Below are 22,710 nucleotides of genomic sequence, written 5' to 3' on the forward strand. Positions count from 1 at the left end.
TGCTGTTGCAGATCTGAATAGAATCTGAATCCAACTGATTTTTACATTTTCATGGGCGGTAGTGTTTTGTTAAACCGTAGCTCTTCGAGTTTGTGTTGCTATTATGTGAAGTTTATTTCCCTTGAGCAGATCCACGTAGTGAAGAGGTAAATATGTCACATTGGTTTTCATGTCCACATTAACATCAACATGTTCTGAAAAGTATATAATTCAGGTTGTCAGACCACATAACGATTTCTTTTGTATTTCTACTATAATAACAATTTAATGTATGGTTCTTCGACCTTGGCAGAGATACACACACTCTACTGAGTGTCATTCTAGTTCGTATTACATCAAGCTTCCTATATTGTCAAATCTCGCAAACTTGAGTTCATCAAAGGTTTGTTTTTCTTCAGCATGTGCATCATCTTTTCAAATTGAATTGATTAACTTACTCCCTTATTGACTCTGCAGGGACATGAATGACCAAAGCAGCTGAGATTCCTTTAGAAAAAGCCAATAAACAGATTATTGTCCATCTCAGGATATTAAACCATAGTCATTTAAAAGATTGTAGATAACATTAGTTTGCATTCAAACTTCGGGCCATGACGCAAACATTTCTGTGTTTGTGAAATTGTGCAAAAATACAAAAAGGAAGCAGAATTTAGTTATGAATCAACATTTATTAGTTATATTTGTATATGTACACCAAAGGTACAACACTTGATATGTAGAAACAGATTTTTTTTGTGTATACCATAGACCGAGGAAAGAATTCATGTTTTTTTTTTTGTCTTTTTTTTACTCGATAGTGTATCTCCCCCCACACATATGCTCTGCCTTTACATCAGAATTACAACAACTTTACAAAGAAGGAAGAAGGCCTAGAAAAGTAAGATGAGGAAAGCATGTTGTAGGCAGGAGTGAGACGGGTTATCAGCAGTAGAAAAGGACAAGCTTGAAGATATACTGGCTCTTTGTCGAAACACTGTCGGTCGATATCCATGTGATCGGTACCGTTTCACTCAGGTGTCTGTGTGTGCATAATATAGTTTCTGTTTTAGAAAGCGAACGAAAAGGCAAGCGGAGTAAAGGCAGATTGTGGAGCTGGGATTTCTATCAGCCTCCACGATGTTGCGTCTCAGCGGGTAAAATGTGTGACGATGCGGCAGCTCGACACAGGATCTAAAAGACCTAGATCTCTGCACGGGGTAAACAAAGACGCCTGAGACTAAAGCCAGTTTTCTCCACCGAAAAGACAAAATGCTTCAGATGAGTCACCTGAGGAATGTTGCTTGATACTGTAACAGGCATCTGAATACATGATGTCTGTTCTCTCGCTCAAATCTCTCGTCTATAGGTCGCGTTGGATTCCTCACTCTGCTCTACGTCCTGGGCTAAATTAGTTCCCTTTAATACGTCTCTCTTCTCTTCAGCCTTTATCAAAGTATAACTCCCTCCTAAATAACTCATGTTGGCCCCTATAGTCAAAGCAAAAACATCCCCTTGCTCTCTTTCTTCCTCTCTCTCTCCTTCCGACTCTCATTTCCCCTTTTCTTTTCTCGCCGTCATGCAAACAGCGTTTGCGTGAGGATCACTGTAATTCTGGAAAACTCTGCACTGCCATTGAACAGAACAATTATATATTTATTTATGTACAATGAAAATGAATGCACACGGCTTATATCTTCATGGAACAAACATTCAAAACGCTTACATTAGATACAAAAAAAATGATATATATATTGGTGTGTGACAGGTCAGTAAAACAACTAGTTAAGAGCTATTAGAGAATAAAAAAAACAAGCAATTTATTACACAGTTTTCCTCTCTATACATTTGTATCTAATCTAATTTTACTCAGGACAAAGATGATATTTTTTTCTTTCTAGAGGATTACATGAAAAATGTCACAGCAATGAAACTATACTCCTACGAACCATTTCAACGTCCCCCCAAGAGAAAACAAAAAGGAAAAAAAAATCTGTTACCTACAATATATACACAAAGTGCAAGGAGGCACTTCAAAATATCATGCTTTTAAGATAGTGGTGCAAAAAATAATCATCATTATATCTTGTTTTTATTCATGCTTCTAAAACTGTGAGGTTGAACGTAACAGCGGTCCAACACTCAATCCCCACGGGTGACACTATGGTCTGCATCGTCTCCTCGCTGGGGAGGTTTTTCTGTTTTCTATAATTATAATTTTTTTATCTTTTATTTTTTCCTGGAGATCACAAGGTCAAAAGGTCGGGCTCGAAGGCCTTGTTAGGGTGTCAGTGCTGTGCTCTGCAGTGCGCTGATTACAAATGAAAATGGAGTGACCTTCAGCGTTTGTATGCGTGTGTTTGAAAAAAGAAATGTGTGTGTGTGTGTGTCTGTGCATTCGTGTTTTGTGTATGTCTGCGCAGTGCACGGCAGAGTGTGCGCTTACGTCGAATCACACTTCAGTCAGCTGTGATCAATAAAAAAGCAAAGTGAAAGGTGTCATTTGAGAGGAGCTAAAATGACAGGGTGCTGCGCTATTTGCGTTAAAAGTCTCCTTTAGTGTTACTGCGGGGGGGGGGGCGCGGCGTGTTGTCGGCGTTTGTCTGAAGCGAACCCCGTCAAGGCGAGGTCTTCGTTAAGCACAAAAGAAAAAAAGAAGACAGGAGAGACGGACACCTATAAAATAAAAAATCTGATCCACATCACAGGAGTCTCACCTCTCACTCACACAGGCTAAAAAAAGAGCCAGTAGTCAAGCTATTTTTTTTTTTTAATGTATGCAGATTTCTTTACTTAAGCCATGTGGTTGTATGAGAGGAAAATGTGTGATATTACCTGATAGTTGGCAACATTCTGGCATTATGTGTGTTACTGTGTGTGTCCATTGAACTGTCTTCTCGCCTGTATGGACACACAGCTGCAGCATGTAGGGTTTGTAGGAACAGTCTTGAGCTCTGGTGGCGGAATGGATTATTTAACTTTTTTAGGTCTGGCTAAATGAGGAGCTGGAAAACTTCTCCAATGATCTGTCTGCCATATTTCTTCTATTTCCGATGGTTCACCCTTTATACTCTGTCAGTCGTCAATAGTCTGTGCTTTCAATTTATTCAACACTGGATTTAGCCTGAAATCTGTGTGTGTGTGTGTGGTTTTATTGTACGTCCTGGGGAAACGTCCCTTCCTGTGATTTTATCATTTTATAACGATTATTCTCTTTCAACATGGAAGGCAAAGCTTTCCACGCATGTGCTGCTTGTGGCTTTTTTTTCTTGAGGTGAAAAGCTCAAGTAGTGAGCGAGTAAACATTTTATCATTTTATTCCCTGTAAAAGAGTAAACATACAAGCCTGAGTATCTTTTTCTCTCCCTTATTTATCTTCTTCTTATTTTACTTGGAATGCGATCAGTGTCGACGTGGAACGATAATGTGCGTGACTTTTGATTTTATCGCTGACTGATAATTATCCTCATTTTGGCTTTGTTTGTGCTCTGTTCGCTTCGTTTGTGCTCTTTACAGATCTTTGCTTTGTGCTTCGTTTAATTCCAATATGTCAATTACATATTATTCTGATTCACTCTCGTCATAATCACGTCAACGCTAATTTAACTTTAATTTCACTGGCGTCACAATAGAGGAAGTCTTGTATAAACGTCTGTATTTAGGGTTGTGCTTTTCTTTGCGTTAAGTTGTTGAGGCTTCGCCGTTAAAAAGTGAAGCTGCCGCTGTCTGCGTCAGTCAGGGAATGGACGTCGATACGAGGAAACTGAAAGGTGTGTTGCGTCATGGAGGCAGGTCGAAGGCCTCTGTGAGTTGATTGATTTTCTGCCTGTTTGGTCCCAATACTTGACTTGGTCATGTTCTCTCTTGCTCTCTCCACCACACACACACACACACACTCACACACACACACAAACACGCACGCACACACACAAACAAGTGTTATATCTCTCAACAGGTGACTTAAAGAATAAAAAAGTCCCTTTTCTTCACAGTAGGCTAAAAAGAAGGAAAACAAAAGGGAGATAAAAATGGGCTCTATAATATTATTATTTGTGCTTTATAAGTGACTGTGCTTGTAAGTGTATGAGGCTCAGCATTGGTTTTCCTGTTTGTCTCACTACCTCCTGCCTGCTCATCAGTTTGCTGCACCTCAGGACTTGTGGGTAATATTGGGCAGTTACGCGATGGTCTTAAGATGAGAGACTGGGCTGGGAATGAAAAGCAGCGGCCTTCTGCGAGTACGTGAACCAGACAGGGATGCAAAGCGAAAAAGAAACTACGTTGGTCGCCATGATTAACGCTCTAACCCTCGCCATCCTGCGTTAGCAGAGTTAACCACCTGTACGAAACTTGGAAGATGATGTAAAGGCATCCCGTGTTCTACAGCCACTTCTTCTCTCACCTCGTCACGTGAAACCAGGATGTATTGCTGAGAATAACATTTTTATTTCTCTTCCTTCCTTCCCTCCCCCAAGCCTTGAAGTATGTTGTGCAAGTATCTGCTATAAAGGACAAAATTGTGCTCTAACAGGTAAAGTATACCTCTGTTATCCTTTCACGGTTAAGTGAATTATAGTATTATATATCAGTCAGATAGACAGTTACAAAAACCTTTAAAGGGACTAATGAAAAGAAAAGAAAAGAAAACTAAACTACATTTAAAAAACAAAACAATTAGTAGTTCTGTTCGTGTGACTTTTTTTTTCATTCACTCTTTTTTTTTTATCAGCAGGTAGGAAAGCTTGTGGAGCCCAGGAGCAGGGGATCTCTGTGCTGCCATTATTCATGTTTCCATGGTTCCTCCTCAACAAGCGTGCACTCCGCAGCAGAGCCGTTAGTGGCTGAGGTTACCTGTAAGCAGTCAGCAGGGACATCTAAATAACCAATCCAAGGCACAGATGATCATAAAAAACACACACTTCATTTCTAGGTTAAATAAAAACTTTGACTTAGCTTCAGCCCAGGAATCTGATTGGTCGACGGCTTTTACAGCTTGTAAAGCGAATATAACTAAAACCAAGCTATGACATCCAAAATAACAACTTTACTAATCAACTGTGCTACATATGCATGGTTTTAGATAATAAAGGCTCTAAACATCATATCAATGTAAAGCCAGAATACCATTTAGGTATTAAAATAAATTACATTATATTATATTTTTATAGTGTATTTGTCTTTTCTGAAATTTACGCTGTATGTTACTCGGCAATTAAAACACAGCCTCTTACTTATTATAGCTACTTTGCAACATGCAAATATGAAGGAGGAATATTGATCCCCTGTCCGACCACTAATGATCATGCGTTTGGTCCTGAGAGTTTCTGTTACTGACCTGGGATCAGACCAAACATTTATGACCAAAAACTCATCAGGCGTTAAACAAAAATGTGAATAAACTGTGAATGCAAAACAGAACATTATACAGACAACAAACACTACAGAATGAATGCAATTGTTAATTTTTGGCTAGTTTGCAAGCGATCTACAGTGGAAGAAGCATCTTTGAAAAATGGTGTTAGAAATGTGAGTCGATCTATTTACAGGCAAACAGAACAGAAACAGAAAAAAACAGTCATGGAATAGCAAGCCTTTGCATTTATATGTAAATGTCTGCTAATAAATGGAGACTCAGAGTGGAGGGTATAACTTTTTTTTACTACGGACAGATTGCTGGTGTGACAGGTTGCCAGTGTTGCTAGGCAACACCTTTCACCCTTTAATAAATGAATAGGCTCATCAGCAGACCTTTCCTGCCAGTGTGTGCGTGTCTCAGCAAAGAACTACATTATTCTAAAAGCCCGTGATACATTCAAAGACTGCATTCAAACTGTGTTATGTTTTACATTGTGGGAGCTGCTTCACAGCTTTTCGATTTCTCAACACAGCTTTCACAATGGGCAAAAATAGATGGTGTCAAAATACAAAAGCCCTGACGGGGAATGAGTCAGTGGCGACGCGGTACATGTGTGTATGTAGGGAATATATGAACTGTTAATTAGCTGCAACACTTCTCCTCTCTGCATTTTAAATTCTACAGCAAAGGGACGACCCCTTTGGAAGTATTTCTGTTAAACAATTGAAACCCTCTTTGTTTCAGGAGAAATCAGAACCGTAGATGTTAAAAGGTAAATTAGAGGAAATGCTCAGAGAAATGATATTCTATCAGGAGATATTTTGTTTTAGGAAACGGATGTAGTGTGAACTTTTGATGGATTGGGAAAGCTGCTAAATAATTCCTCAGGGTCATAATGAGGATTATCTGGCGCTGCCTTTTGAGTCAGAGCCAAACCCCAACGGCTTATAGTCATCAGATTAGCTACCTGTTGAGCTGGAGCCGAGTTATCCCTCATTTACATGCGCTGAAATTGACTCAGCTTTTGGTTTGTTTGAGTTCAAAAAACCCTTTGGCAAAAGCGCTTTAAATTCTTAGACATGCGATTGACACAAACGCTGCTATTCCCGAGAAATGAAATAAATAAATACATACACATGCATCTGTTGTTCTCTCGCTTCACTTCTGTCATAAAACAACAGTGGGTGTATTTACACAATTATAAACAAAGATACAATGAATAAAACAAAGAAATCAAGCAAAGGTGAAGGATGAACATGCAACAACAGAGAGGGTTAGATACAAGTCTCTATGTCCGTTAGCATTAATTGTACCTTGCATTCATCTACTACGACAGAATTGTTAGCAGTAGTGGAAGCGGTTGTAGCGGTAGCGGTTAGGACGCACTGGTTGGAATTGTTTTCGTGGTGGTTCTTCATGTCGTCGTAGTAAGACTGGGTCTTCGTCATCATTTCGATGTCGTCTGACTTAGCCGTGTTTGCATCCAGCTCGTCGAGCTCTGCCTTGGACAGGTGGTACACGATGCCTGCACCGTAGGAGTCACCAACCACGTTCACCGAGGTCCTGAATCGATCCCTGCAGGGAGAGGCACCGGGATATGTAGAGTAAATTAATAAACGAGGGCAATGCTCGGAGGAATTCGCAGATGCAAGAAAAACACAAACCTATAATCTATTTGTAACAACAATACACATTTGACTTGTCAAACTCACAGCAGCCAGTCAACAGCAACCAGCAGACTGATGTCTTGCGTTGGCAGGCCGACAGCAGTCAGGATCAGCAGCATAGTCACCAGGCCAGCACTGGGAATACTGGCTGCTCCTACACTGGCCAGGGTGGCTGTCAGACTGGAGGAAGACACAACAAATCAGCACTCAGTCACATTCTCTGATACACTGAAGGATCCACAGCACTCCTCTTCACCCCAGTGCAACTCTTCAGGCGCAAATGAACGAGAAATTGCTTCACCTCATTATTACAATTGAAGACATGCACTCTCTGTGGCGCTTGTGTAACAAGCTGAAGAGCACCAGAGTGGGTCCTCCATCGCACATGAAGTGATATAAATGTGGGAGAGGGGATGTTTAATTTGAGGGTTCATAGACTGATGCACCATAAAAATGTCAGGCTTAAGGTCATCCATCCTTGACTCACTCTATTAAAAGAGGAGTATTTGGGGATGTTAGTTACAGACACTCGAGACAAAGTAAATGGTGTGTGGAGTTAAGAGTGTTTACTGAGCTGTATCCTCAGGCCTGTGTAAAGTACCTTTAACATAAGCTGTAATTTGGTACTGTACAAATTGAATTGAATTAAAGAATTTTCCAACCTTTATGTAGAAATTGTTTACAGAACTAGAAGGACCCCCTGAGAGCGCATTCCTCCACTAAGGCTAACACCCTGTCACGCCATGTTGGGTAGTTTTTGCTTTACCTTGCTAACTAACAAACAGACAAACTCACACCAAAGAAAACATGACCTCCTAGATGGAGTTATCTAATGTTCACATTTGTTAACTTCAATTCAACAGTGCGACCAAATCTTAGATATTTTAAGCACAAAGACAAACTCTCAAAAGTGTTTCCTGACCTGACAGTGACAATCTGGCCCGGGTCAAGGTAGATACCATTCATTTGGGCAATGAAGATGGCAGCCACAGCCTCGTACAGAGCAGTTCCATCCATGTTAATGGTGGCACCGACTGGGAGCACAAAACGAGTGACTCTTTTGTCAATACCCAAGTTTTCCTCCAGACAACGGAAGGTGACGGGCAGGGTTCCAGCACTGGAGGGGAAAGCAGAAGAGTGTAGGTTATACATTGTATTGAATTAATACTCATTAAGAAGGCTCCATCCATTCATCCATCCTGATGCTTACCTAGATGCTGTACCCAGAGCAGTGATCCAGGCCTGGAAGATACCCAGGAAGAAGGTGAAGGGGTTTTTCCTGACGATAATGAAATAGATGCTGGGCAGGAAGATTGCTCCATGAATGATGAGGCCGATGATTACAGTCACCATGTACATGCCCAACTGCCTTCCCACCACCTCCAGATCCTTGATGGAGATGATCTTACCACAGATCAGACAGGCGATACCGAAGGGAGAGTACCTGATGAGATGTAGAAAGCTTTGGTTATTCCTGTGAATTTAGCAGTAAACCAAAACAGTTTGTCAGGAAACTGTCAAATTCTCCATTAAATTTCACAAAAATGTCGCAATGACTTAAATTTGGTATAAACAGTTATTTCTGTCTCAAAATAACCAAATGAGTTTCAAAATGAGTCAATGAGATTCTTAAGTGATACAAACCACATGATCAGGATGACAAGTTTCATCACAATCTCATTGAGGATGCTGAAGAATTCAATCATGAGTCTGGCCCTCTCTCCCATCTTGCCCATGCAGATGCCAAATGCAATAAAGAAACCAATCAGACCTGTGACAGAAAACCATAAATGTATCCTTAAATTTGAATACCAGTTTGTGTGTGTGTGTGTGTGTAGCATGAAAGAACTCTTATCGATAGGTGAGACATTTTAAGACTAATTTATGCTCAATGCTTGGTACATATACGGAAACGGACATAGCCTCTTGTCTGCGTTAATTTTGTCTGTACTTGTGCACGTCTTCTGAAAGCTTACGGGTATGGACAAAATGGAGCAGTACCATCTGAAATCATGGCAGTGATTGGACGATAGGACGATAGAACACGAGGAAGAAATTTCGACGGTGTAAATTATTGAGGAGGTAATTTTGTGGTTGGTAAGAGACAACAGGCATCAACGTTATGTTACTTCACTTTACACTGGAACAAACTTTTGTCTCTTTACATTAGGTACATTATCACAAACACCTCCACCTACAACTACATGTTAGTTGCTATCATAAACACTTGTCTCTATGCTGCTCTCTAGTGGATGCACGGCTCAACCGCTATGCCGACATAAAGGACCCATTTAAGTATGTGGGCAGTGATGGATAAAGTGTTTAAAATGGACGAATCTCTTTTTATGTGTTATGGCAGCATAAATGAGCTTTCACATTTACAACTCAAAGTCATCAGGTTTGTTCAATGGTTTGCTTCTGTCAAATTGTGGAGGTGTAGTAATGAAAGTGTTGATAATACTTTCAGTTCTAGCTATGATAGCGACATTGCTCCAGGGATGGTAACGTCTGTTGCTGGGGGCCACTACTTTGGTCAGATATCAATAGATGAATCTCCATGAAGTTTGCTGCAGACATTAATGGATCCTAATGACTTTGTTGACTTGTCTTCTGGTTAAATACTAATATAGCATGCTAGCAGTGCTAAACACTGCTAGCATGCTATAACACTAAAAAATGGCGGTGAACATGCTTAATGTGGTGCCTGCTTAGCTTAAGCATGTTAGCATTGTCACTGTGAGAATGTTAGCATGCTGTACATCCTCACACAGCAGCTAGCATTGCTGTTAATCTTAATGGGGGTAATCATCTTGTGAGCTTTTTAATGTGGGACAAAGAAATGGGGTCACACACCCAGGACATTCATGCCACTTTTGAAGTGCAGGGTCTTCTGGACGAGGAACTCAGGCTCCTTGGTGATGTTGGCCACCAGTCCCTCCATGGTGGTGGCATTGAGGTTCTCCTCAATAATTATCTCCGTCTTCTTTGTGACCGTCTGGATCTGAGGTTACAAAGGAAGATATATTAGTGCTGAGCTTATTGACTGACACTGGGCCCATTATGCTATCAAATGACACTCAACTGACAGTCATTGAGTTCCAGAGAGTCACTGGTTATCCTCTATGATTTATTGGGTGTTTGAATTTATGTGTTGATAAATCCTCTGCCAGGCTATAAAGACAGCCCCACGCTTCCCAATTTCCAGACATGCGCTTGTTCATCATCTGGTCCTCCATTACCTGTTGGAAACAAGCCTGCACCAGGTTCTCTGGGAACAGGTTCCTGATCAGATCAAAGAAGGCATCCAAGCTGGAGACATCATCATTTTTCTCGCCCTGGCCCAGATTCTCCTTCAGTTTGGGGTTGCCAGGGTGGATGAGTAACACCAGGATGACTCCCAGGACAGCGGCAATAATCGTGGTGGTCATGTAGTAGATCATTGCTCTGGTGCCCAGGCGACCGCTGGATTTGGCGTCCAAACCGGCCAGACCTGCAGCCAGAACAAGCGACATTGTGTTTACCTGATATTTGCTTGGTGACATTAATTGGAAATGTTAACTCAATACTGTGTTGCATGAGGCCTGAATGAAACGGACATCAGGAGATTGCATAACGGTGTTTGATCCTGTGTGCGATTCTTGCATGGTGAACAAAATAATATATTGTGAATTACAATTTCATTATCAAGATTACAATCAACAGGACTTTTGCATCATGTCTGTCATTATCAGTGAAATTGCCCTGACAATAAAACTCAGCAATGAACAAGCTGGTAACTCGTACTATCAAGTGTTTAAAGATTAAAACAATCGCTAAAGGTGAATCTTGTAATAATGTGATGTATGATCAGTCACACTGTACCTGTGATTAAACTGGAGATGATGAGTGGCAGGATCAACATCTTCAGCATCCTCATCAGGATATCTCCAGGAAAAGCGATCACCATGACGATATCTGGGTGTATCGGGGAGGCCACACGCAGCAACATCCCTGATACAGCTCCCAAGATCACACCTGAAGTGCAAGGCATGTGTTAGCGAGTGAAAGAAGAGCAGAAGAGCATCAGTAATGAAGTCAGACGGAGAAGTCAGAGAGAAGTGATTCCTTTTTTTAAAAGCCATTCCCGTGGGTGTATTCGCTGCTATTGAGAGGAGCTTAGATACAAATGATTGACAATTTTCTCCTTAAAATGGCCTTAATAATTGGCCAGTGCCTTATCGATGGAGTTGTTTGGATCTGTGCAAGAGGCTGTCTGCTGCTTGCCTAGCGAGGACAGTTGAAGAGATAAAAAGGAAACCTGCTATGAGAGAGTAAATCTCATAGAGGATTAAGATCAGATCTCTTGGCAGCAGCGGGGTGGCGGCAGCATGTCAGATTCTCCGGTGAAGCATCTGTAATGTCTGCAAACCCAAGACGTTTATCGAGGATTGTGGCGGCGAAGGTGAAAAAGACTAATACTAACTCTCAGTTAAAGGAGGGAAAGAGAGTTGACCCTAATCTCAGGCTCACTTTGTGCCTCACTGGGATATTGCGGCTATCTCATGGGTTTTTCTACCCCAAACCTGTTCCCTGGCTTCCATTTACTCCCTACCAGCCTGAAAATGTTAAAAGTTCAACCCCTCTCTAACAAAGCCTCTGTTGACCCTTGACATACTGTATGTCGCTTCCAAGCCAACAACTAATTCTCTGCCCCGAAGTAAAGATGACCTCTGTGTCCTCTCACCTCCCTGCAGCCCTGCCCACCAGTTCCCAGAAGTTGGCCTCCGACAAATCCCCAGCATCCCACCCTCTCACCCCCCAGGGCTGCACTTCCTCTGCTACCCCACCACTGCCAAAGATCATACAGCCCAAGAAGTTATTTAACAAAAAACACTTGGAATCAAAAGCCCTCCGGCCTTCTTTGGGGAAAAAAAAAGAAATCGTAAGCTGTCCTCTGGGATTCAATCTAACCTCCAGTCTAGCAGCATCCTGTGGATACTGCACACCCAACGGTTTTGGATGGCACTTGATTTCCTGTGCCTTCCCTTTGGCCAATTTGCAAGCTCCCATTCAGGCTCCTATCTGCCAAGTGACAGATGATCAATGATCATGCTGGCTCACTTGCTTTGCTAGAGTCCTGCCAAGCGGGGTGAGATGTACACATGCACACGAACACACAAGCAGCACACAGATAAGAGACACACACATTGCTGATCTTTATATACACATACACACACACACACACACACAGACAGCACATCCATATCGCTTACCCTTATAAAAGATTGTGAAGAGACCACATAGGTGTCAGACACAACAAAGTGTAAATGATGTGCTGGTTAAACACAAATCTGATTTAAGGCCTTTAACCACAAATTGCATCATTACTTTCGTGCCCTTTCCTCTTTTCATTATATCTTTTTCATTAAATCTCCCCCCTGTGGTGCAGTGAGTCACTGCTATAATCACGGCATTTTTCATGCACCACTGTTTTGGTGACCAGCGCCTCAGAGAGCTGTCGACAGCAACAGGTGGCATGGAGCTGAGGAAGGTCAGGACACCCAGTCATCTTTCTGTCTGGTACACTGAGCAAGCACAGATGGCCTCTCCTTCTCATTTTACCAGCAAGCTGCATAATCGAGCTCTGATTTAACAGAACGCTGATCTCAGTGGTGGTGCCCATCTCTAGCATGCCCTGGGAAATTTTAAAGAAAGAAAGAATGACAGTTTTAACAGCGACGAGGTGACTTACCGAGGATGGTGAGTGTGAGCAGAAGGTTCGTACACAGCTTGGAGCAGATTTTGGCACATTTGGACTGAGGCCTGGCCTCAATGGGCTCCAGGTGACTCTCGTGCATCCTCACCTCCACTTGTTTAGGCATACTGTTGGCACTGTGACAGACAAAAAGGAAACAAATTACTAAATGCACAACTTTCTTCAACACACACTTGTCCATACAGCGTTATCATTCAGTTTACAGTTTACATCACATGGTCATGTGTGGTCACGGTGAGAATAGGTGAAGCATTACACAAAGAAGAACACATAAAACATAAATCAGTTATTACTCTGCATGTGTATAATACCTTTGAAACCATAAATGGAAAGAAAAATTGAGATTTCAAGTGTGTTATCAATCTGTCAGTCCAACACTGTTCATGGTTACAACAACAGACAGAGGACGACAACAAACTGCTGCTTATAAAACTACTGTCCGAGTCTACTGACAGATTCAGTTTTTCTCTGTAGTACAGAGGAGACATCTGTAACAAAGTATTATTATGAACTGCTATGATTTTATGGGATTTTAGAAGAATTTACAAGCATGTCAACATTATGTAATGTTACTGATTGTAATAACTTTCTGGACTATTTTACCATCCATAAAGTAATATAATTAAATATATAATAATTACACAGATTCCCTTTGTTATATAGCAGCATTCTAGAACAGCATACAGATCCACAGATCACACTGAAAAAACCCACAAGTTTTAGACTCACCAAAATTTTGCACACATCGAGCATTATGTAATGTTTTTAATTAATTACAACGCGAGGCGCAGACAAACACTGACAAAATTCCCTGGTGGATGCCTTTGGGTATTAATTTAAGACGGCAATGAAAAAGAGAAACAGATGGAGAGTAAGAAAAAAACGAAAATGCCAACTTCACAGAACAAGCACTCCACAAATTACAGAGAGGAGGAGCAGACACATTGCCTGTGAAACACTCTCCTATGCATCCTCTGCCTCAGATATGATGGTGAAAGAGTTCATTTAGAATCACACAAAACCTCAAATTCAATTGTAGGAGAGAAAGGAAGAGAAGAGGCGTTATAGCTTTAGAGTCATTGTCTCCTTGAGAAGTTGCTGGAACAATTTATCAAATTGCGGGACTTGCTTTGACATATATTTTGTGTATAAGAAAATAGAAACGTCTCTGTGTTGCTATTCATCTTCAATAACCCCACAAAGAAAAAAAGTTCCGCTGGGGTGGATTACAAAGAGAAGCAAAGAAGAAATAAAGTGAGTCTGACCTTTCACCTCACCCCTGGGGTTCATGGCCTTAAACTCAAAAAGAGAAGCCACAATGGTGAAGTTAATTATGATTGTTTGCGCACCCTCCCCCTATAGTCCACTAGGAAGTCAGAACACTTCATAGATATTAATCAAGTCGCCTGTCAGGGTTTTTCTTTTTTCTTCACTGAAACTTGATCAAAGAAAAGACAAATCAATAGACTTCAGTGGGAGAACTTCCTTTCGACCGAAGGTTCTCTATTGTGTTATTGTTGCCGTGTAAGTAGTCACTAATAATTCCACATGAGCACGCAGACACACGGAACCACACACTTAAAGACGCACCTCCCCCGGCTTTGTGTATCGCTGCGTTGTGAGCTTGGCTATAGAAGACCACCTGGTCGGCTTCCAGGCGCACAGATGGATGTGTCCCATCTTATCTTATTCATTTCAAAGTGAGGTGGGAAAAACAGAGGATAGATGCAAACAGCAGGGAAACAGTCGCCGCCATCACACTCTACCTCTGCGCTATTCATACTTCTGACGTGTGGGGGGGGGGGACAGAAAAAGCTGGATGAATTAGTTAAACCCCCAGAAATAAAACGATGAAATATTATGCATTCAAGTGAGATCTCATTCCACGAGAGTGATGATGACTGCCGTTAATTGAATTTTCCCCCCTTTTCTCTCCCTTTTTCATTATTTTTAGCTCGAAGACAGAGAGAGGAAGCAGATGTTGGACGTCACAGAGGTCGGATATTATTCTGTCATGATCCTCTCATTAGAGCTTCTCCCACCAAGTCAGAGACAGATGAGAGTGGGCCTGTGCAACCCAATGATCGATGAATATGAGAATATACAGCAGGATAATAAACTCTGATAATAAACAGAGAGGTGCTATTTACAGTAGAGGAAAAGGTTTGTTTATTTTATCTTATGATTATACAAGATGGAAAATTCCCCTTGCGGATTTTTTAAATTTAAACTTTCATTAACATGGCATGAGATTAGAATTAATTATCTCGGCTCTAAAGAATCATTCTGGGCAATTGAATCTTTTTCTGCCTCCACTTAAATGGATTTGAGCTGCTTCTGTTGGAAACTGAATACAAAAGCCTTTACTGCGACGCTGAAAGTCTCCCATGAAGTGACTATAATTGATTTTGACGAAATTGTCCAGCAAACTTCATGATTCAAAAGTCATCACACACACACCCACACAGTTTATTCTCCTCCGTCTCTAATTGGATCATTTAAGAAATTGGTTAATCTCGGCCGAGGGCTTAATCAGATTAATTTCATTACAGGACCGCGAAAGCCATAAGGAATTAATGAAGATCTTAATAAAACAACTCCTGATATCGAGCTATGTGACACACAAGCTCAACTAAAAGACGCTAAAATGATCCAAAACTACAACTTGTACTCTAAATAAGTAAGAATGCATGAGTGTTCTACAGTGAATGAAGTAAGTTATACCTAGAAGTGTGAAGGGAATGCATAGTACTTACTTCATTTCTGGTGGAGTTGAGGTAAGTGCTACATACATTAACTATAGGATCAAAACTCCAGGCTTTGGTTTTTAAGAGGGAATCAGCAAAAGAAATTGTCAGTGGGATCACAACTGCTCCATCCCCCCAAAAAAAGAGAAGTGCTGCCAGATGTCAGAGGATAAGGTCCCTGGTAGAGCCGGCGGCAGGAAGCACCAGAGCTCTGCTGACAGCTAGAGGCTCTCAGCTGTCCAAGCAGCTCGTCCCAAACGCATCCAGAGAGGAGCGAGTCAACACAGCCCAGACGACGCACCCATTCACAGCCGCGGCAACCTGAATTGCCCCATCTTGATGTCTGCAACACCCCCCACCCCCCTTAGCCCCCACCCCCCTGACTCCATCACCAGCATCATCGGCCACAGCCAGCTAAGCCACACACCAAGACACACAGCATGCACACACACATCAAACAAACCTAGTAAATATAAATACCTACAAAAGAAAAAGTGGAGGGGAGGAGTCAATATTCGGAGCTTAACAGTCAAATCCATCAGGGATCCTCCATTCCCTGGACCCTGTAATCCCCCCAGAGAGCACAGTCACAGACTCATCCCAGCCACAAGGGATGGCGAGGGCAAGGCCGGGCTGCTGGGATGAGCATGATGATGCCTGCTAATGGCACAGTGCTATACTTTGTAAGTAGCCCTTTCGCTGAGAAGGGAATAAACGACAAAGGAATGACGGATGGGAAGATTTAATATCCATAATGTTGTGGTTTTGGGGCTTTGGGGTCAATTCTGATGGACAGCAGGGAGAGGTTAATGTTTACGGCTGCCTGTTGTTAAGCTGCAACACAATATTATACCACAGCAGGTGCTCTCTGCAGGATGCCACACAAGACCAATCATCAATATCCTTTGATTCAAAAGCACAGTAGATATCGGGTTTATATAGAACCAGTGGCCTCATGGATCATTTGTTATCATGGGAAGACGGACACAAAAAGGATGTCTTTTGACGATACTGTCAAAAAAGGTTCTCACATTCAAGTCACATGGTCTCCAACATATAGATTTACATATCCCCGCTACTCAATACGACCCCAGAGCTCTGAAGTCCGAAGCACAAATGGCCAACGTGATTCATGTGAGGATGGTGTCACACTGATTTCTCTGTAGTCTCCCAGCAGCATGGGACTTCACATCGTATTGAGCAGTATCACATTATTCTAATTAGGGAAATGTGTTGGAAAGCTATTTCCTCGTCAGACAAATGACCGGCTGCACAACAAAAGCCGGAGGAATGCCATCTCTGTCGGCTAAGGTTGTGTCATGAGAAATCACTCATCCTAAATCCCTTGACATGTCATACTCATTCAAAGGGCTCTCTCGGGGAAAGGGGAGCATTTTTCGGGGATGAGAGCGAGGGACCAAGACAGAGAAGAAGGGGTTACAGGGGAGGGGGGGTTTTGAGAGGGACACTAGGGGGAAAAGGGGTACTGGGGTCACACCAGCACCTCTCAGCCAAAAGAGGGGCCTGTGAGGGGAAGGCCGAGGCAGCCATCCCTGCTCTTGGCTGGTACCATGTGAAGCTCTCTGCTTCCTCTCTCTTCCTTCTGAGGGGCTTTGTTTCACACGCAAACAGTGGCAGTGGCCCCAACTCGCCCGGCCAAGCGCTGCATCCAAACTGGCAGGGGTGAGAAAGGAAGGGAGGGGGGCTTGAATGGGAGGAGGGGGGGTATTTGGGTATAGCGTGGGGAGGGAGGTCAGTGGGCATGTCCAGAATGCCAGTTCTTTTGGGGCACTGATGTCATGCCTGTGCCCACCGTGGGAGAGCAGCGGAGGGACCAAGGCGCCCCTTTCTCCCCCCCTATCCTCCACAGTCTCTTTTTCCAGGATGAATGAATCTTTCAGAAGCGGCACCCATTGTGTCCCATAATCGACAGCGATTATCCCGATTTTATGCTGCCTTCCCAGTGCGAGGAGGTTCCCCGAGTGCTGGCATTGAGGGCCAGCGCGATGCAGCAAGGACCACGAGGGGTTGTCCTAGCAACACTCTGTGGCTTAGTTAGAGGAGGATGAAGGGGGGGAAAGAGGAAGCTAATGCCACACACACACACATCCCGCACACACACCACAGTAAGATGGGATGCAGCTTGATAGATTAGCAGCTAATATCGTTACATCACCAATGTGAATTTCATACAGACAAAAAAGTTGTGAGGCATTGAAACACTTCTTTAGCGTCTACATAATTAATGACAATCAATGCCACTCTACCAACCACAACGTGAGCTTATATAATAATTAACACGTTTGCGTTGGAGACCACTGGTGTGATTATACTTGTCTAATTCAATATATGTTGATCCTTGCGATCGCACACGGGGGGAAATGTAAATGAGGACACCAGTTTCCCACTGGTCTCTCAAGGGGCCCGATGCCCGTTCTCATGACTGGCGCATCACAATATACTGTGAGGTAAAGACAACTGGAGCCGGGCCAGACTCCGGATATATCTGGCCCCCGTGGGCCTCACAGCCACTTGCCATGCAGTGGGAAGAAACGGGCTCACACATCGTGGCTGCCTAGGAGCTGTGAAAAAGCACCCCCCCACCCACCCCTCTCTCTCTCTCTCTCTCTCTCTCTCTCTCTCTCTCTCTCTCTCTCTCTCTACTTCCCCCAAATGAAGCTCTTAGCAAACACTTCAGGTTGTGCCATGCATAGGAAGTGGGAGATAAATTCCAGCATCAGAAGAAAGGGACGCATTGTCACTCTACGCCTCTCACTTATGTATCCCTAGATGGTCGTTGGGATGAATGCATTCAGTGATAGATGAGAGAGATGTGTGGACTATCATGCAAATCTGGTCAACTCCATCAGCCATGTAAACCGTCTGTTCTTCAATGGAGAAAGACCCTCTAAGAAACAGTATCTCTTATACGTGGAGGGACCAGTGCAAAACAGACTTTCCCATCAGGTGGAAGTTGCCTCAAACCTCAACCCCGACTACCGGGAATGAATCAACACTGCGACGGCCCCTCATTCCCAAGGTTTCTCCAACAAGCGCCCCCAAATTAAATTAATCTCCCAAGGTCTCAGGGGGTTAATGGAGATATTATTGCTCAATGATTGGAAAATATGTTTCATTATCAGCCTCTGCTCTGCACATGAATCATTTTAATATGTCTGCATTTGTCCATTCATCTCAGGCATGCAGGTCAATCTACTCCAGAGCCCCCAGCACACTCGGTTCCTATCAGCTACAACAGAGAGAATATCTGTAACAGGAGCGTAGCCTTTTTTTTTCTGCATTTGTTTCTTGTAAGAGAGTGACCCAACACAAACGTAGGTGAGTCACTCAGCGCTGCAACTTGATTCCAAGTGAACTCTGGAGTGAGAATACAGTTGGATCAACGACTGGGGCGGGCGGAGCCAAATAACCTGCACAATGAATGATGCTGATTTCCGCTGATATTCTCCAAAGTCAATTCCACATTCCCACTCACTATTCCTACACATTTACAGTCTACTGTCACAACATCACTAAGCTGCTGCATAGATCAGTTTGTTGCCATAGTGGAGCAAAAACAAATCAGACATCAAAAGTCATTAGAGCGTGTAATCAGTAATATATTGTTGAAGCTTTATTAATTTGTGGTAATAGAAAACACTTTTGCAGTATAATTATGTTTGCAGAATGAAGCCATTTACAGCCATCGACAATTACAACAAGAATCAATTAGGAGGAAAGAAATGCTTTAACTCTTAACAGTTCAAAAGCCTCAAAGACAGTGTCATGAAAAAGCTTAGATAAAGATGCTTTTCATAGTTTTACTTTTATTTTCTTTATTTATACTTTAGAGGAAGATGTAAATACTTAATTCTAACATTTTATTACCTGCTGTTGATCTGAATCTTTCTTGCAGTTATTGTCAAGGGCTATTTTGGAGGTAATTGAGCAGTTTGTTCTTCAAGGTGTGATCCTTGTAAACTGATATACTGGAGCCTTGAGCTCAGGTCAACCTGTCTCTCTGAAGAGTCCTGAAGGAGCCACAGTTACTAGTTCAGCACGAGACCCTGAAAGTTGTCACATTATTATCATATAGCAATATAAACTGTTTACACTGAGAGGAATTCATTCTCATTTTATTGTCTTTTATCGCTTTATGTTTTCCTATAAGAGCAGCCAAGGGTTTTTTCATGTAAATATTTGCATTGTTAATATTATCTGCAAAAGGTCCAAACTAAAAAATAGTTCTCTCTTCCACTTCATCTCTTTTAGGGGCAAGTAAACAAATTCTTCTTTGTTTTTTTTACTCCTGTGAACATGGATCATCTGCAGTGTTGCAGTATCACATGTTATAAGGGTTTGGTCACTACTTTAAAGTCAAAACTGTTCCAACATATACACATAAACTCAAAGGTCTCTTGGGAAACTCTATGAATCATCAGAACAAGGCTGAACAACAACATTGTCTCTGACCCCAACAATGTCCTGAACACTGAAAACAAACCAGAGATACCAGAGTTTAGGCTCAGACACTCTTTTGTGCTTTAATCAATCCTCAAATTAAATAAGGTGTTTAAGCCCAGATCAAATATTCATTGAAGGGTCATAGATATTTTTTGTGATTATAGTTTTTTAAATGTTAAATGTTTGCATCTTTGTCTTTTGTCCAAATGTAATGGGGTGTTGCATTTGGAGCCTCCCTCTGTATCTGCATGATCAACCTCCTTTTCAGTTCGTGCCAATTTGCAAAAAGAAACCTTTATGTAACAGCTGTAACACTGTCCCTGCGCTTTCACCACATTTCCAATTTTTACCATTCTGTTTTACAATCAGGCTGCAACGGCATCCCGACAACGCATGATTGAACCAGAGGTGGCCGTCCCTCAGCATCCTCTAAGGTTTCCCTTTGTTTGCCACGTCGCTTTGTGTCAATAATGAGACGGTCATTAGAGGGAGCCTCTGGGAATCCTGAGGCTAGTGTTGTAGTCTGCATTGGTCTCTCAGATGTGACCAGTCCCACTGTAATTATGTGCTAACTGCCCATTGTGCCTGTGAGCGGTTGTCATAGGACTGAATATGGTGATTCCCATCCGCCTGGATAATGTCTGCAGAGTTTGATAGCATCTAATCAAACTTGAGCTTGACACTCAGATATAATCATATGCATTTTTGCCACCTTCCCCTTTGGCTCTCCTGATTTCTCTATTTGCATTCAAAGTGCTCCCGAACTCAGAGACACTCCTATTCCACGATTTATCTTTTGTAACTCTGTTTTCTACATGATGTTCTGAGAGCGATGCTATTTTTTCAGTTGAGTCCTTTCAAAGGATTTTGCTACTCCCCTCTCCCCAGCCCCCATCTTTTGCCTAAAGCTGCTCAGATGAAAGGTCAGCGGTGGAAGAAAGATCATCCATAGTCAAGTGAGATTTTCCTGCCGCACCTCCCCTCAGCCTCCTCCATCACATGAGGTGTTCCACACCTCCAGCTCATTCCTAATCGCTCTCTTCCTATAGTCGCTCCTGGTTCACGTCGGCCGCATATGAAGCGATGCGACACTGTTATCATTAGCAAAGGCGCATCTGTTTGACAGAGCTGGCGATATATAGCAGCACGCAGCTTTTTGATGGCTTCGGCCCAATCCCCACAGGACCTCATTAAATCAGCCTATAAGGCAAGACCACCCCCACCCCCTACTACAACCACCGCGATGGCATACCCGTTACATTGCTGAGAAAGGGATGACAGAGGCAGAGAGATGTATAGTCGATGGAGGGAAAGGGTGGGAGGGATGAAACGGATAGATATGTAACAATGTATGGGGGAAGGGTGGAGGGAAAAGGGGGGAGGGTGGAAAAAGGGAAGGTGTGGCTGATGAAGGTATAAACATGGAGACAAAGGAATGAAATGGCAAACACACAAGGAAATCAGGGTTGGAGCGAAGGTCCGATTAAAGAAATCAATTGGAAATCAAAGTGGTGAGTGAGACGGTCTCTATAGTGATACGACAAGCTCCCGTGTTTCCAGGTTATCTGTGGATACATGAGGAGCCGACATCTGTGTTGGGCAGCTGTCCCTGGGAAAATGGGATTACTGCACAAACCACGTTTCATACATCGCTAGACTCACCTGCCACACTCTCAAATTTAAATGTGTGTAGACGATACGTGCAAATACTCTCACTGTGCCCCCCCGGCTAACATTAGTGCGAGCACAACAAATGTTGCAGGCACGCGCGCAAAATATTGCACTGTCGTCTGCGGCCATAAATCTCTGCTGGTCCAGTCCCGTGGTATCTGCGGGGAGGTGAGGGCGGGGTTACAGTCCCACTCAGGATTTGCCAATAAGACGACTAAGGAGGATGGATGTTCTCTCACTAATTAAACCCTGGGGGTCTGTAGGGACTGAGCACAGCCCGCAACAGTGTCCGTGCCCCGCTCTCCTCACACCACCCTGCAGTGTAGACAGGAAGGGCATTCCTGAACACACATGCATATACACACACACATGCACGCACACACACACATACACACACAAAGCTCATTTAACAGCCAGTGTGTCAGCTCATATGGTTAAGAAAATAAAAGAGTTTAAAATGTAGTAATTACCTTAAGATAAGATCTGTTATTAATTCCACTGGGGGGAAATTGGCCAGTTAATTAGATAATTTCTATAAAGGTGTGAAAGTGTGAATTTGAATATCATGCTAATTTATGTGCTAAGGCATATTTACTAAAAGTATATTAGCTGTATATTTAAGTTATCGCACCCTTGTGCCACAAAATATACTGAATACTTTCTCTAACATCATTTCTGAGATATTCACTACAACCAATTTTATAGTGTAGTGCTTGAACTCCAGTGCTTCTTGGATATGTGCCATATGGTATTTACTGGTTGGATGTCATGCTATGCTCATTACTGTAGACAGAAGCTGAAACATATGCAGACATGGCCTGAGGTGATGATGAACACACATTTTGTGTAAGGTAAGATCATTAAACAGCTGAAAACTCCTCATCTGTGCATCTGCACTGAAGAAAACACAGCGCGTCAAGGATCTGACCAGAACCCAACAAGAGGCGGATCAGGAAAGCGGGGAAGTGTGACAGAGCTGTCAGTGTCTCACTCTCTCTTCCTCATTACAAATTCTCTCTCTCTCTCTCTCTCACTGTCTCTCCCTCAGCTTCTCCCTGTTTCTCCCTCTTGGTC

At 42.6% G+C, this 22,710-nt stretch overlaps 1 protein-coding gene across 2 annotated transcripts; it reads right to left on the bottom strand.

Moving 5' to 3' along the window:
- Positions 1-648: 648 nt before the first annotated feature.
- Positions 649-15,823, bottom strand: slc1a2b (solute carrier family 1 member 2b). Of its 2 annotated transcripts, none has more exons than XM_035156980.2 (11): positions 15,511-15,823; positions 12,731-12,870; positions 10,861-11,013; positions 10,239-10,489; positions 9,853-10,000; positions 8,644-8,770; positions 8,210-8,443; positions 7,922-8,116; positions 7,045-7,179; positions 6,646-6,907; positions 649-4,827 (listed from the first exon to the last, which is right to left on the bottom strand). In XM_035156980.2, exons 1-11 carry the CDS (start codon positions 15,546-15,548, stop codon positions 4,756-4,758), a joined length of 1,755 nt encoding a protein of 584 aa, XP_035012871.1. In that variant the 5' UTR covers positions 15,549-15,823; the 3' UTR covers positions 649-4,755. The 2 variants fall into 2 exon arrangements, with proteins under 2 accessions (XP_035012871.1, XP_047195946.1); XM_047339990.1 differs by having other exon boundaries at positions 6,719-6,907; positions 15,511-15,821.
- Between the last annotated feature and the right edge of the window lie 6,887 nt (positions 15,824-22,710).

This window comes from Hippoglossus stenolepis, chromosome 5 (assembly GCF_022539355.2).
Source record: "Hippoglossus stenolepis isolate QCI-W04-F060 chromosome 5, HSTE1.2, whole genome shotgun sequence".
NCBI lineage: Eukaryota > Metazoa > Chordata > Actinopteri > Pleuronectiformes > Pleuronectidae > Hippoglossus > Hippoglossus stenolepis.